Source organism: Panthera leo, chromosome B4 (assembly GCF_018350215.1).
Source record: "Panthera leo isolate Ple1 chromosome B4, P.leo_Ple1_pat1.1, whole genome shotgun sequence".
Taxonomy (NCBI): Eukaryota; Metazoa; Chordata; class Mammalia; order Carnivora; family Felidae; genus Panthera; species Panthera leo.
The window spans coordinates 41,046,588-41,062,524 of NC_056685.1; the positions used below are offsets into that span (position 1 = coordinate 41,046,588).

General features: G+C 51.0%; 2 protein-coding genes and 1 long non-coding RNA gene across 8 annotated transcripts; 1 reads left to right on the forward strand and 2 right to left on the reverse strand.

Moving 5' to 3' along the window:
- Positions 1-106: 106 nt before the first annotated feature.
- LOC122224162 (acrosin binding protein) lies at positions 107-7,271 on the reverse strand. Its single transcript, XM_042945642.1, has 10 exons — positions 7,139-7,271; positions 6,618-6,836; positions 6,347-6,441; positions 5,738-5,855; positions 4,629-5,097; positions 4,014-4,146; positions 2,446-2,625; positions 2,146-2,313; positions 1,016-1,099; positions 107-448 (listed from the first exon to the last, which is right to left on the reverse strand). The coding sequence occupies exons 1-10, from the start codon at positions 7,179-7,181 to the stop codon at positions 326-328; spliced, it is 1,632 nt and encodes a 543-aa protein (XP_042801576.1). The 5' UTR covers positions 7,182-7,271; the 3' UTR covers positions 107-325.
- Positions 7,272-7,350: 79 nt separating this feature from the next.
- LOC122224165 lies at positions 7,351-15,576 on the forward strand. 2 transcript variants are annotated; one of them, XR_006204670.1, is made up of 4 exons: positions 7,351-7,497; positions 10,688-10,812; positions 10,942-11,024; positions 14,387-15,576. It is a non-coding gene; the product is annotated as an uncharacterized LOC122224165 (long non-coding RNA). The 2 variants fall into 2 exon arrangements; XR_006204669.1 differs by having other exon boundaries at positions 7,355-7,497; positions 10,726-10,812.
- On the reverse strand, positions 7,842-14,955 carry ING4 (inhibitor of growth family member 4). 5 transcript variants are annotated; one of them, XM_042945647.1, is made up of 9 exons: positions 14,894-14,912; positions 12,090-12,161; positions 11,485-11,782; positions 10,197-10,363; positions 9,903-10,017; positions 9,631-9,739; positions 9,239-9,386; positions 8,910-8,971; positions 7,842-8,798 (listed from the first exon to the last, which is right to left on the reverse strand). In XM_042945647.1, exons 4-9 carry the CDS (start codon positions 10,323-10,325, stop codon positions 8,759-8,761), a joined length of 603 nt encoding a protein of 200 aa, XP_042801581.1. In that variant the 5' UTR covers positions 10,326-10,363; positions 11,485-11,782; positions 12,090-12,161; positions 14,894-14,912; the 3' UTR covers positions 7,842-8,758. The 5 variants fall into 5 exon arrangements, with proteins under 5 accessions (XP_042801581.1, XP_042801580.1, XP_042801579.1 ...); XM_042945646.1 differs by lacking the exon at positions 11,485-11,782 and having other exon boundaries at positions 9,631-9,736; positions 9,912-10,017; positions 14,894-14,955; XM_042945645.1 differs by lacking the exon at positions 11,485-11,782 and having other exon boundaries at positions 9,912-10,017; positions 14,894-14,955.
- Positions 15,577-15,937: the final 361 nt, after the last annotated feature.

The following is a 15,937-nucleotide window of genomic DNA, read 5'->3' on the forward strand; positions in this document are numbered from 1 at the left end:
TTCACCTTCAGATAGATCCATAAATCCCAGGGTTTGGAATGTTGATTCCCAGGGGGCAGGAAGGCAGTGCTGAGGATGGAATCGTAACCAAAGTAGGCCACACAGGTTGAAAATAAACACTTTATGTAAAGACATCCTTTAAGGTGGGTGGAGTTTCCATCATGGACCCTTCTGGGATTGCTGCCCCAACCCAAGGAAAACGTGAGTAGGGGCCAGGTAAGAGACCCATAAGGGGCAGCCAGGAAGCAAACTGACAAGATGGGGTCTAAAAGCAATGGAGAATGTGGAAGGGTCGGGCTGCGGTGGAGACAGGATGGATCCCAGCTCATCCTGCTTGGCCTAGAGTCAAGGTGCTAAATTCCTGGCTCCATCGAAGCACAAGGTCCTCGCTTTTGGCCTGGCTCAAAGCACTGTAAGTCTCATTCTGCAGACATCTCATACGGGACACCTACACAGGGATTGGGTACACACAGTCTGTGTCACAGAGCCTGGAGGCAGAGGCGTAGGGGTGGGGAGGTGTCAGACATCCCCACAAGAACCAGAGACGAGCAGGCATGGGTGCAGGGCAGTAGAAGGAAGGAGGAAACAGATGTGGGTTTTTAAGGCTGGCAAGAGACACCAAGGAGACCAACCCCCTCCTTTGAGAAGCCAGGAGTCTCAAGATGGAGGAGGAAGTGACTTATTCCAGACTACTTGGTGAGTAAGAGCGGGAGGCAAGAGCAAGACCTCAACAGCCAATGCCCAACCCGGCTAGGGATTCTTGCTGCCATGCCCTCTGGGCCCTCACCCCTGCATCCCTTCTGGACCCCCTGGCCTGGGAGGGCCTCACTCGCTCTAAGACAGGAGGAGTGGGAGAGAGTGCTCTGGTGGAGGCCTCTGCCCAGAGATGCAAACAGGGAACTCTTCTGATCCCTGCCGCTTGGAGCAGGGTGTGGGGGTGCTGGGAACAGACCGATCTGTGGTGACAGATCGAGGAGCCAATGGGAGAAGGGGGTGGGCGGGGTGAGGGGCTCACCTTACGATCCCGGCTTCTCATCAGGCACTGTTGGCTCTTGAAGGCACAGTAGTTTGGATACTGAACATAGTCTGTGTCACAAATCTAAGCCAGGAGCCAGGAATGGGGAGGCGGGGAGACATGAGAAACCTTATAGGACACCAGCCCTTCAGTGAATGCCCAAAATGGCAGAACCAGGGCCAGGGGTATAGCCCTCCAGAACCGACCTTCCACAATGGGGGTGCCCCCTCCCTGAGGAATAGGCCTCTGTCCCCTTGGCTTTTCCTGCCCCACCCTCAGTCACAGTTTGGTGCTGAAAAGCCAGGAGCCGGAGAATAAGTGGCCGCCCTGCTGGTCAGCTTGCTGGGAAAGCAGCTGAGGAAGGGGGAAGGGGGCCCGATTCGTGGTCCAGTCTCAGGGAGCCTTCTAGTGATGGCTAAGTGAGGGAGAGGGTAGAAGAATCATGTGTGACTTTGGGTGAATCACCCTCCTCTGTGGATCTCACCTCCCCATCTCTACATAAATCCAGGGGAGGAACAGGGACAGTCTCGGAGAACCTTTTCAGATCTAGGGGCCCAGGGAGAAGAGCTGAGCAGGGGTCTGTCGGCTCAGCTATCAGCCCTTTCTTAAGGTGTTCTGGCTATCGCCTTGCCTGGATTTTCCCTGCTAAGCCACAGAAGGGAGGGACTTGGCCGTCAGTTACAGGGGGAGCTCCACAGGGGAGGTAACTTTGGGGAGAGGGGGAGCAAAGTTGATGCCACTGAAGCAGGGAAACACTGGGTCACAGGTCAGTGACACCTCGGGCATCACCTAGTCATTTGTTGTAGAGGTGAGTAGAACATTGGGCCAGCGTGGGAAGCGCCTTGACCAAAGCCCCTTAACTGGCAGAGCTGGGAGCAGAACCCCTGTGTCCTGCTTTCCTGTGCTCTCCCACCCTTCCGCCCCTCTGATTCCTGCTCCTTTGACAAGCACAATCCTGCTCTCTTTTTTGGAGGTGGGGGAGGTGGAAGGGCGTCTATTGGAAAGAGGCAGGCAGGGAGGACTGGTTCCCAGAAGCCCGAGGCCTAGCCCCCCTTGCACATCCTAGGGCTACTTAGAGCAAGGAAATGGGATCAGTGGGATGGAGTTGAACTTTGGGGAAAGGCTCTGACCTTGGTGGGGAAATCCCCATCCTGGAAGCTAAGGAACTCAGTCTGGAGCCAGCCGGAGACTCGAATATCCTCACAGCCCTTTGTGGCTAGCCGGGCACACCAGAAGTCCATGCGGAGCCCACCATACATATCCAGCCCGTAAAAGCGGCCTGATGTTAGGGTCCCTACCTGTGGCACAGGGGACAGAGGAGACGTGCACGCCCCTGCCCCCCTCCCCCCAGCCAGCAGGCCTCCCTTTCCACTGCCCAGTCCTGCCTGGAGCCTGAGGCCTCCCCCACTGCAGGTCGCCCAGCAAGGTACCTGGGTACCGATGGACATGCTCTGGGCTATGAGCAAGGGGCTGATGAAGGGTGTTTTGTGGGAGTTGTCACACAGCTGCCGCTGCAGGACGGCCTCCGAGTGGCACTGTTCCAGCTTCAGGGAGCAGAAGTCACAGAGGGCACAGGTGGCTGAGTGCCGCCGCCCAAGGCTGTCACAGACCTGGGGCAGGAGTGTGGTTGACAGACTGAGGCCGAGACCCTTTCAGCTCTGCAGCGCTGTCCCCACAGAACCTCTTAGCGTTCAAGCTTTTGCAAAGGCTTCTCTAGCTTTTCTCCCTGACCCCTCCCCCAGGGCTCCTCCAGGATCTCTCCTCAGCTCTCTATCTCTTCACCCTCTTCCCGGATGAGGTGTCTACGCCCAGGTAAGCTTCATCTTTCTGCAGGCAACACCCAACTCTTCATCATCAGTTCGGATCTCCCTCCTGAGCTCCGAATCCTCATTGCCACGTGCCTGACAGATGTCGATCACCGGATGACCTACAATCACTCCTAACTTAGACTCTCTGAAAAAGACTCCTGACCTTCCCTGTCTCTCCCTCTCTCTGCTAATGATAATGCTATCATTTACAGAGTTGACCCAGTGCTAGGCACCATGGCCATAAATGCTGTCACCTCACCTCCTTTAGCTTTCATCAGAGCCCTGTTCTATAGTTGGGTTTTTTTTTTTTAAATGCTTATTTATTTTTGAGAGAGAGAGAGCGAGCACGAGCAGGGTAATGGCAGAGAGAGGAGACACAGAGTCCGAAGCAGGCTCCAGGCTCCGAGCCGTGAGCACAGAGCCCGATGCGGGGCTCGAACCCACGAACCATGAGACCATGACCCGAGCACATGCTTCAGATTGCCCTTTGAGATTTTTCGCCTTATGACCCTTACTCTCTCTCTCACTCTATTTTCTGCCATTCTGCTCCAGGTAAAATGTTTCTTGCTGTTCCCTTAACCAGACCCTGATATCCAGGGACCTCTCCATGACTCCCGAACTTCCTACACTCAAAAAACACCGAGACTGGGATCTTTCTACACATCCTTGGAACGGGTCCTATCGCTCCTCTGGAAAGGGGAGCTACATCTAAGGCAAGGCCAAGTATTGAAGATGGTGAACTAGATCAGGAGATGACTCAAGCCTAACAACAACTCAGCTGAAGCATGAACTCCAGACTGGAACAGATTCCAGACTAGGTCTTGAGTCTTCTTCCGTTTTTTTGTTTTTTGTTTTGTTTTGTTTTGTTTTGTTTTTTAAGTAGGCCAGCATGGAGCCCAATGCGAGGCTTGAACTGATGACCCTGAGATCAAGATCTGAGCTGAGATCTGAGCTGAGATCAAGAGTCAGACACTTAACCAAGTGAGCCACCCAGGCACCCTACTGAGCTTTCTTCCTTTAAAGTGAACTGGAGATATCCTTCCAAGGAAGGGATTCTCACTCGGAGAGAATGAAATGATGCCCGGGCTTTCTGTATCCCCGCCTTCCCCCTACTCTCAAGGCCCAGTCCGGTGCCAGGCCCAGAGGATGGTCAATGAGCATGTATCCATTAAACGGCATTGCAGGCATACCGGCTTCCCGAAACCAAGGATCTCCTCCTCTATGTACTGCCAGGCCTTGGCTGTGGGGGTTATGGTACAGGTGTTCTCCACAATCGAATAGCACAGCACCAACAAGGCCTCTACATGAGGCATCTGCAGGAGGCTGCAAGAAGACAGCACTGGCTGGTGGGGATGGGACAGAGGACCGGAGCAGAAAGCCACATCCACTCTTTTCCCCTCCCCTTTGGTGTCTGCTCTTAGTCACACACATTCAGCATGCTGACGGAGCTTTAGAGGCCTCTGGCCCAACTGCCTCCTTTTAGAAATGAGGAACTGAGGTCCAGAAAGGGGAAGTAATCTTCCTCAAAGTTGCAGTGTTCATCAGAGGCAGAGACAAGACCAGACCCCAAGCCTAGTAGCTTCGGGAACAGGAGCTACATCATGTAGAGAATGGGCATCTTAGGGTAGCGCTCAAGCCAATGACTGGTGACAGAACAGGTGGGGCAGACAGTTGCTAGGTGGCCCAGAAGCTGAACCAGGCCTTAGTGGGTCTTGGAAGCCAAAGGCAGGGACAGGGAGCTTCTCCTTCCCAAAAAAGGCAGCAGGGAAGGTAGGGCTGGTGGGGGGAGTCAGAACCATCTGTACCTGTCACGGGTTGGCTTTCTCCAGATGGGTTCTTCATCATACAGATCATTCATTTCATCCATTTCCTGAGCCGACCGAATGAGCTCCTGGATGTTCTCCATCATCATAGGCGTGGACTCCACCTCCCGCACCCGGGGAGTGAAGGAGAAAGGGTTGGAAGACATAAACTCAGACTGGAACTTGACCTCTGGGTCTGACTGCAGCCCAGCCATGGCCTCCAGCCCCTCCTCTGTCCCCTGTCCTTCCTCCTGCTTTCCCTCCTCCTCCAGCTCCTCCTCTTGTTCCTCCTGCTCCTGCCCTTCCTCCTGCTTATGTTCTTGCCCTTGCTCGTGCTTGTGCTCCTGCCCTTGCTCGTGCTTGCGCTCGGACCCCTGCTCCTGACCCCCCAGGGACAGGGAGGATTGTAGCAGCTCCTCCACATTGTTGTTGAGCCTCTCGGGCCAGGGCTGGAAGGCCTGTCGTTCTGTGGCTGCAGCAGGGGTTGGGAGACCGAGAAAGAGAACGGAAAGGAACAGTCAGGTTTCTGGCCCCCGAGTGTCTTTGTTTACAGGGGGACGCACACAGACACAACAGCACAGGACAGCAGCCCAAATGACACTTACTTGCACAGTGCAGCGCACAAAACGTGGGGGGTACAAATACCACAGCAAAAGAATAATTACCATGGCGATTGTGGCGTCTCCTTTCCACCTCCCTTACAAGTGCTCCTCTTCCCTAACTCCCATCTCAAATCCCACCTCGCGTCCCTCTCACTGAGGCAACACCAAAGATTCTGAAAAGCGAGCAGCTAATCCTTTTGAGAGTGAAACTGTGAGCTTATGAAAGTCCCAGAGGACTTCCAGATGCAGGAATGTTTGGGGGAGCTAGGAAAAGTGAATTTTTCCTAGAGTTGTAAGCAATGTCAGATGATACTCTGGGAGGGGAAAGCCCTAACTTGTATTCATAAAGGGCAGGTTCCTTGCTTACATAAATAGCTGCCTGTGGCCAACCCCCTACCCTGCTCAATGTTCTTCCCCATTTCCTACCATGGATGCCTTAACTCAACTCTGGGGGTCTGGGATTTGTGGAAGGGCTTGCTGGTAGCCTCCCAGAGGCTGGGAGGGTCTCACCTGTGACGTGGGAAGAGAGGGGGGAGGTCATCGTGGTGGGTGGGATGTCAGAGGAAGCGTCAATCTCCTTGAGAGTGTTGGGTGAGAGGATTGAGACTGGCTGGGAGCACCGGACTCTCTGCAAGAAGAGAAGGACAGTGGGCATGCCTTTCCCAAAGGGCAGACTTCTACTCCCGCATACGCCTCAGTCCTCTTCTGGCATGTGTCCTCTCTCTCGGTTGCTGGGCAGGGATGAAGGGATATGGTCCCTGGTGGAACCCTCTAGACCTGAGAAAGGGTTCCCCTGTGAGATAAGACTCTGTGTCTAGGCCACACCTCTGCCTTCACTCTGGTGTTTGACTTGAGTGAAGTCACTCAAGTGTTGGAAGAAATGGGAGGGCTTGTCTCTTGGCCTCATCCCTACTTTTCTCGCAGTAAAAAGATTGTTCCCCAGATCTGAAAGCCCAAGGCGAGACCGTATTCATGTGTAGCCTGAGCACATGACTGGCAAAGAGGCAGGGAGGGAGGATCTAAGGATGGCCTCTGGTGGAACCCTTCCTCAACTCCTCACCCCCTCCACCTCTCCGGAGATCTTAGGACACCAGATCCAACCTTCTTCTGGAGCCTCACCTTGGCGTAGTAGACGTGGTTGGAGCAACGATACTGAGTAAATTGGCAGAAGGACTCAAACCAGGAGGCATAAGGGAGGTCGGAGCAGACAGCGCCTGAGAATGGCAGGGGGTACAGAAAGTGAATACACTAGGGGGATCTCCCTCCTGGAGGGGGCTGTGGGTTCCTATGGTCGGCAGAGTGGAGAATATGGCCTCAGGGTAAGGTGCAGCCCATACCCTTCCCTGGTCTCAAGTGAGCACGGGGCTGCCCCCACTACTCTGGTCCTCACCGTCGGGCACCAAGCCGTGATTTTCGTATTGGTCCAGCTGGACGAGCGTGGGGTTCCGGCAGCCGTGCGTTGCACGGAGCCGGCAGGTAGTCTCTGCCTTCCAGGTTGGGGTCAGCAGTGCAAAGAAGCGTTCATATTCGGTGGCAGAGAGGGGGCTGCCTGGAGTGGAGGCCGAAATTGAATCCTGGGCTGGGGCAGATGTCGGAAGCCGGAGCAGCACTGCGGGGCAGGGAAACAGACGGATGGATGGACCGAACTCCAAAACCGGCTCCGGTCCCTGGACAGACCGAATGGCAGGTGGGGCCCCGTGGAAATTGGAAACTGGGGGATGTCTGGCCGGCGATCAGGGTGAGGAGATTCCAGGGGCAGAGGCTAAGGTGTGACCCCAGAAGTAGCTAGGGAGCAAAGCCAACGCGACCACTCTGAGAAAGCGTTTCAAAACCCTGCAGCAAGGGCTCTTGGGGGTCCGAGGACGGAGCCCCGGGTGAAAGAGACTGCTCCAGTGGGCGGGAACCTCTCACCCTTCAGGAGTGAGAGAAGGAAGCCAGCGAGTAGTTTCCTCATGGCCCCAGTCGATCCGCCCGCGTTTCCCGGACCAAAGCGGCCTCTAACGGGCCAAGCCAGAGACAGTCGGCGGGCGCGGGCGCGGGCTCGCCTGCGGGGAGTGGAAGGTGCGGCCCACACGTCACAAAGGGCTGGGGGCGGGGCCTCGGAAACTGACGCGCGCTCCGGGGTTCACCGCGCCAGCAGGGGTGGATGGGTCCTCACGTGTCATATTCCAACTCGAGAGGATAAGGATGGCAAAAGCTGTCATTGACTCGGTACCTTCGATGGAGTGGGACATGTGTTGTTCTTTGCACGTTGTTCCCTTATTCCCAAGGTAATCCCATAAAGCGGATACTATTATCCCTAGATCACAGGTGACAAAACCGGGGTTTGGAGAGGCCTAGATGTGAATGTAGGCAGGGTTCTGGGGCAGGCAGGGACGGAATGTACAAAACAAGGTCCGGGTCTACCTGCGTGGGAACTAAAGAGGGGCCCTTAAGGTAAGAAATGAGCCAAAAGGGGAAGCAAGCAGGGTCCAGGTGAGGAGGTGCTCAGGCGTCAGGCTGGTTCAGTCTAAGGAAGTGGTTTCCCAGTGGGAAGTGAGCAAGACAATCCATCCTCATACGGGAAAAGTGTTTTTCTGTTTTGTGTTTAAAACAAGAAACCAAGCTAATAGTGTAATGGTACATGCACAAAACACAAATACACGTTTATTGGAAATCAAGTGAAAGATGGTTTACGGAGAAAAGATGCATAATTGTAAAAAGTTTTGGAAAGCCCTGGAGGCACACCCCCCAGCCAGCTTTGTCCTCCCCATGGTGAGGAGTTGTGGACTCTGGAGCAGGGGTACCACTTCTGGTTCTATGTCTCGTTCTACTTCTGGCATTGTCATCCTCCCCCCTCTAGTCCAACCCGGAGGATGCAAAAAAAAAAAGTTTAATTAGCACATGTACTAAAATAGTGTCTACAGTAAACACAGCAGACCAACACGCAGAGCTTTTATTCACCTACTCAAATTCCTTTACATGTGAGCGATCTGCATTCCACCTTGCCCCCTCTCCCATTCACAAGGCCAGGATGAATCCTGTTGGCACAGAGGAAGGGGTGCCCCTTCAACTAAGGCCACTGCCCAGATGCTCTGGGGGCGCCCCTACCATGGAAAAAGCAGGAGGAGAACAAAGAAAGCTTATCACACCACAGCCCCCCACAGGGGGAGGGAATTAGGAGGGCTGGGGAGTGCCCCCATGCTACTGCCCCAAGTCCTTAAATACAAAGCAAGGGGAGTAAAGAGGACCATTCCTCGGAAATACAGCACCAACCTCGGCATGGAGGCGAAAGGACAGTGGGCATAACCACTTCCCTCTGAGGGGGGCAGGCTGAATGAGAGCACAAACAGTTAGCGGCTGCAGCACCCCTCCCTACCAGGGTTTGGATGCAGCCTCAGCACCAGGAGTGGGGAGAGGGAAGGAGAAGGGGTGACAACACTGCGCCATCCGCTCTCCCTGAGCCCCCGGGCCCCAACACAGGCTTTCCTCTCCCCACTAGCCCGGGGCTGGGGACGTGGAAGAAACTGTGTGGGAATCCAAGGCCCTTATCTATTTCTTCTTCCGTTCCTGGGAGCAGCGTGGGCAGAACCTAGAAAGCAACGTGATAGAGAGGCGGGCAGAGAAAGTGAGTGAAAGGGAGAGTGCCCTCCTCCACGCAGCTCCTGGGCAGCCCAGCGCCTACCGCAACTCTCTCACTCACCATTTCCCCCGAGGCTTGGTCGTCAGCCCCACACAGGCAAAGTGGAACCACTCGATGGAACACTGAAAAGGAGGAAGACGGAAGAAGCAGAAGTCAGGGGCCAGGGAAGGGCAGAGGAAAGAAAAGAAGTTCCCTCCACAGATTCCTGAGAACAGTGTTCCCGTATTCCGTATTCTCTTTGGAGAATACCTCTTTGGAGGTCCCAAGGCCAACCAACTCCGCCTTCGTCTTATCCTGGAGTCCCACTATTCAACCATGTCTTCCCCTCTTGTACCCACTCCCTCATGACCCCCAGAACCCCATCTGGAGGCAAAACGGTTGGTTCTCACATCAGGGTTGTCACAGCCAATCATCTCTCCATAGGAGACCTGGTGACAAAGGCAATAGGTGGGTTCGTTGGGATCCACAGGCATATCCAACACATCAGAGGGGTGGACACTGCCAAAGGTCACTGAGGGCATCCCATACTCAGGACTTCTGCATGCCAAGAGGAAGAGAACGTGTCATCCGCAGGCAGGGAAACTACACAGGTGGTAGAAAGACATCCTGGTGGGGCAAGGGATTTGTGGCTTCTCTTCTCCATCCAGCAGACACCACAGGGATAAGGAGAAGTTACTGGCACAGAAGACGGAGAAAGTGGCAAGGGGCAGCGTGAGGCACGAGCGTGGGGCGGGAGAAAAAAAAATACGTCATTTGGTGAAGCGCTCCCTTATATACTCACGTGCGCACAAGTTTTAACTTCTTTTGGGCAGCCTTGGGAGCCTCCTCATCTGAGTTTTTCCCTTTGGAACGAGCACGGGCAGCTTTCTTCTCCTTTTGAGTCCGGCCTTCTAGGAAAGAGGGGGGAAGCCAGAAGGCAGGGAGACAGAAAGATGGGTTAACTCTTCCTTCTTCCACCTCCTTCCACGCGGCTGCCCCTCCCTAGGAGCTGAAGAGCTGCTTCTTCTCCCTCTGAATCCTCGCCCACCTCTCAAGCCCCGCCCCCCTCCTCACTCTTTTTGCCTTTGCTAGAAGAGCTGTCATAGTCACTTGACTCAATCTGCTTCTCCTTCAAATCAGCCTCAAAACGGGCCAGGTCTGTGTCCAGTCGCCGAATGTGTTTGTCCACCTAGGTAGAAGGAAGGAAAAGAGAGAGGTACAAGGGTAGTTCCAGTAAAAGACAAAAAAGCTAAGGCGGATTCTATGTATCTCCCAGACCCAAAACAGATCCCAATACAGCTGAAGGAGGGGTCTAGGACCCCAAGGATTAGATGGGAGGTAAGTGGGGAGCCGTGAACAGGGCCATACCATCTCATAGGTCTGCATGGCAAGCTGCACCTTGTCGTCACCAAATTCCTTGCACTTGCCATAGGCTTCCTGGATCTGTTTGAGAAGGGCCAATTTTTCCTCGGAGCTCAGGCTGCGGGCGCTACTCATATACTCAGTGGCCAACTTGTCAATTTCAGCCTTCAGGTCTACAACAGAGACAGAGGCCTGGTCACTATGGCCCCTGACTGGCTAGGTGAAACACACTTCTTCCTCTTGTTTCTTGGACCTTTTCCACTGATCATCATAACCTTCGAACTAAAATGCCCTGAAAGTTCATAGGTACTGTGCCATTTACTCAAGTAATGCAACATATTGACAGTATTTGTCTTAGAGGTGCCTTCAGGTGCTGAAAACATGGCTAGCACCATTGGAACTTAAAATTATTGAAACATAAGGAGGGAGGGAGCCTTTGCACACCACATTAACACCAAAGTATATTTTTGTTGATGTCTGAAGATGCTTCTTTGCAGGGCTGGCTGCTTCTCGAACCATGAATTTTGTCTCACAGCCTCCCGATTCCTTGTCTCAAAAACATTCTGCAACAGCTCTGAGTGCTACGAACCCGGCTGGGTCATCTGCTGCTGCCGGCTTCCAGGTCTGTACATCTGTGACTCATCATTTAAAACTAGGCCCTAGTTCATTTATGTAACAGTTCTTCTACCCTATTTTGCTCATCAACCTGTTCGTATTTCCCATCACTTTTTTTTCTGTTTGTTCATCTTAGACATTGTTCCGAACATTTTCATACTGGAAGGCTGGTGATGTCCCAAGACAGCGAGAGTGTAGTTTTCTACTGCCTAATATTTGGTAAGGCTCATAAAGCATGTCGATGAAAAGAGACAAAAGAATGACTGTAGCATGGTGCAGCGACAGACAGCTGGCAGGATCTGTGTACATACTATGTTTGTGCCCCATTTCATCTGAGGCCTTTGGAGGAAGCTGAAAATGCACATAGTTTGATAATCTCCAACTGTCTTTCTGTGTATGAACTCAAGAGCTGGAACTGAGTTACAAAGGATGCGAAGCTGGTTCCCAGCATTTGGCAGCCAGTTCTCAGGGGTCTGCATCCAGGATTTTAGATGATGTTCACCTTTTCGTGAGTAAACTTACCCAGGGTAGCTGAAATCACAGCTCTGGGTATTCTAACACCAGCTTGTCACATCTTTGAGCATGGCTACTTAAGGGTGGAAGATAAGACCTATATATCCTTCAGCAGGTACGGGGGTTGGCTCCAACGGACGACATCTTTGACCTTGAAGAGACCAATCTGACCACTGTAGAGTAGCCTCAGGCTCCAAGTGAATGCCTCAATGCAGCCAAACTCGCTCAACATCCAAAAGAAGCCACAGATGGTATCTACTGCTTCTGTAAGGTTGAAGAATACAGTGTAGAGATCCTGATGTTAATTGCTGCTTTTCCTTCTTCTTTTTTTTTCTTTCTCTCTTTCCTTCTGTTTAAGGACTTCTCTACCAACATGACTTGCGGTCTACAGCCACAATGAATTTTTTGATAGTAACGTTATCAATCCAGTGGAGCAGAAACATCCTAGTCTTCCGACAATCTTCCTATAGACATATTGAACATAGAGAACAGAAATGATTCTAGGGTTGCCTTATCTCTGAATTCTTCTTGCAGATATAAAGAACATAACATCTTTGAATTCTTGAGGCATTGTCGCAATACTCTATTTACTATGAGAAGCGGATATAGAAATGCAGTTCATCACTGCTCTCCTTTTAAGAATTCCAAGAGAGTAAAAAAGAGAGAAGCCACAGTTCTCCAGATCAGACCAGATGACATGGTAACACCAAAGAGAAAAAGAAATGATCATCCACACTCCTTATACACACAAACCCCTTCCTCTGTACGTACCCTCTGTTCTTTGGTCCAGGTCCCTCATGAGCTGAAAGTTTCTCTGCAGTTCAAATGGGAGGTTTTCGATACCTAGGGAGAAGAAAAGACACTGAGAATCACTGGACTCCATAGGCCTAACAGTTGTTTTTAAAGTGCAGGTCCAAAACGGGACTCAGTTTTCCCTCCTTGGAACCATTGGATTTATCTGGAACAGCACTCATCATTCCTTTCTCAGAGGAGGCTGTGTCTGTGTCTCTCCACAACTAACTTTGCCATTTCTGCACAGCTTTCCCACCATTTGTCCCCTCAAGGACCTTACTCTACAAATCAGCCCCTCCCTTTCCTTGACTTTCAAACTTTGCCTCCAAGCTCCTTGCCGTTAACCCAAATACCCTCCTGGTATCCTCCAGCACTCCTCACACACACACACTTCCACTCTGGTCTTCAGATCGTAGTCAGAATGTGCTTTAAAAAAAAAAAAAAAAATGTAAACCTCGTCAAGTCATGCTCCTGCTTTAAAATCACCTGGTGACTTCCTATCACACAATTCCTATTCCCATTTTGCACTTTCTGGCCCATGCTCATCTTACGCCAGCCTTCATTCACGTCAGTCCCCCTTTGTGCTCTGTCTGATCTGACCAGACTGGTCTTCTCCGAGTGCCCCCAACTTGCCAGGGCTTGTCCTGCTACCTGGCTTTTTGTCTCCTGCATTCTCTGCCTGGAATGCGCTGCTTGGGGTTCTTCATCCCACCTCCACCATATCTGTTGGCCTACTAAACTCTTCGTTCTTCAAAGCTCAGCCTAACCTGGACTTCTCCAGACTCCAGGTGTCCTGGATTATGCTCTCAAGTTATTCTATCTCTACCGTTGTTCGCATTTATCCAACTGCAATTAATAATTAATTGTGCAACCAGTTATTTGGTATCTATCTCCCTAGCCTTCCTTCTGGAAGTGTCTGTCTTCTCTCTTATTTTGCTATGGCTTGCAGACAGAGGGTCTTAAATAAATACCTGAACAAGTGCATCTATACTTGTCTCCCCACGAAAGAAAAATCTCTTCTCGTGACTCCATTTCAAACTTCTAAAATGCCTTCACTGCTTTAACCTATAATCTCAGGTCTGCTGCCACTAGTTTACGGAGATTACTTTGAGTTACCAATGACTTACCAAATCAAACGATCTGTTATTAGTCCTATCTTAAAAAAAATATGTCTGCAGCAGATGGCCCCATCTTCTTGCCTTCAGCAAATTTTTCTCCTCTTAGGATTCCAAGTCTCATCACATACTTTCTGATAATTCCAATAGTGATGGTTTCTTTACCTGTCCCTTAAATGTTAATGCTTTCTTGAGGTTATACTTTAATCCTCTCATTTTCTCACTTTACTTGTATTCCCTGAATGAACTTGATCTCATCCACTCCTACAGTCCATACCTAAACTTAAGTCTAAACTGAATTAAGTATATTGCTATACTCCTGAAGTTGAATTAAGTATATTGCTGATGGCATCCTGTCTACCTCATTTCCCAAGCATGAGATCAAGGAATCACCTTAGATTCTTCCTTCTCTCTCAACTACTCATTCAATCAGTGCTGTCCTTTTTGCTCCTAAATATTCCTGTCACTCTCTCAGACCTGACCTTCTCATACATCAGTTATCTTCCTTTATTAAAATCACTCTACTTAAGAAAATCTGTTGGTTCTTCACTATTGAAAATGCAAACCTCTTAGCTTGGCTTAAAAGACCTTGCGCAATCCAGCCCCAGCCTCTTTTTCTAGCCACTTCCCAATCTTCCACCTTAGAGTCCTATGTATCAAACACTCTGACTTCACTTTTCCCTGACCTGCCATAAACCCATCATACCTTTGCTGATGCTTTTCCCAACCAGCAATTTCCTTTCTCTCTCCACACTGGCAAATAAACACTCAGTCTTCAAAACTCTATTCAAATATCACATCCTCTGGTAAAGCTGTACCTACACCCCTAGGTAATTAGCCCTTCTTTCTCCAGTGCTACCAAGTCCTTTTAATGTATTTCTATGATTCCACTCATCACATTGTTTTGTAATCATTTATTATCAGAATCTGTTATGAGCACTTGAGGGCAGGGTCTTTGTCTTACTCATTTTGCTATATCCACAGTAGCTGCCATTAAGTCTGACCCAGAGCAGGGCCTCAATAAATGAATGAATGAATGAATGAATGAATGAACGAACGACTCCCAACACTAAGACAAATGTAAGCCCATAGGGGTGACAGGCTTTGTGAAGGGGTGGATTACACAAATGGCAAACATAACACTAGATTTCTATTTGAAAGGAATTGGATCCAAGAAGAGAAGCGTTCCAGTTGATCATCTGACAGCCACTCATAGCCCTCTAGCCCAGGAGAGACCGCTTCTGAGAAAGAACTGAGCGGAGTGGCTGCGAGCAGGTCTTTGTCGCCGCTCCAAATGGCAGTGGGTGATACACTAACACAATCGATTCGGAACGATTCGGGGTGAAAAAAAAAAAATATCCTGAAGCTGGAGGCCCTGGAGATGGGGTCGGCAAATATCTTTCCAGCTCTGCCCATTAGTCCTTCAAGAGCCATCCCCTCAGTCCTACCGCGCAGCCCCTCCCTCGTCTACACCCAAAAGCCAGGCCTCGACCCTGCTGCCCCGCCCCCTCTTTCTTCACACCGTCCAATACATTCTCTCACCGAACCCCTTCACAGTTGTGACTTTCTGACCACCGGGACTTCGGGGCCGTACGGCTCCTCAGTCCCGATTCCCGCCCCCCACCGCCACTCTATGACCCCTGACCCCCTCCTCCAGCCTGCTCTTACTGTCCAGATAATGTTCCAAATACATCCCCGCAGCCATCTTGAAGCAAAACAAAGCAACTTCCGATCCGCCCCGGAAGTGACTGAATCGCAACAGGCGCTGAAGCTATTATCCTTGGGTTGGAGCCTTTCCGCCCTTAAAAGAAGAGCTTCCGCCCTCACTAAATTATCCGCTGGGACACATCCGCCCGACGTTCATACTTTCCCTTTTGCGTAGGTAGCTGGGGCCGCCCGTACTGAGGTACCTGGAGGCAGCTTTAGCCCGCTTCCGCCCTTACTGAGGCCCCAGTACGCGACCGAGGCAGGCATGACGTCACTGCAGGTCGCCATTTTGCATTACCTATCAAACTTTTTTTCCCTCCAAAAAAGGCGATGTGCGGTAATGTGGGAGAAAAAAATCCTTGTCTCTTTAGGATTGTATTCCATAAATATCCCTTTTCAGCGTCTGGAGACTCTTTTTTCCTTTTTGCCGGGTATGAGTCTAGTGACCAGAGCAGGTCCCGGCTGAATCCAGACTTTCCTCAAGGTAGCTAGTTTCTTAACGAAGTTGGGGAGGCATAGTTGGTGTTGTGAGATTTAAACCCTCCGCCTTTCTGTTCACTCACACGCACATCAGCTCTCCTGGATTATTTTTTGTATAATCTCTATTTACTAAGAGTTACACAATAAAGCTATAATTCTCCACACCTCTTGTCCGGGTTCATGTCCTTTTATACTTGAATACATATACACACACACAAAATGACATACTACTTCCGGCCTTGCCCTCTTATTTTTGTCTCCCCCCCCCCCCCGCCTTTCCCCTCCCCACCCCTCCCCAGTTTATATATGATGTTAACTAACACGATTTGGAAAGGATTGGAGCACAGAGCTCACAACTGGGCCAGTTAGATGACAGCTGTCGTCCCAGTCAGCTACAGATTGAGGACTCTTCCTCATGAGGACTCATCCTCTATGAGGATGGAAAGCAATCCAGTGCACGACTGACTGCCACCATACTGGGAGACAACTCAAAGCACATAACCTAATAGTGGCGTTAGTAAAATC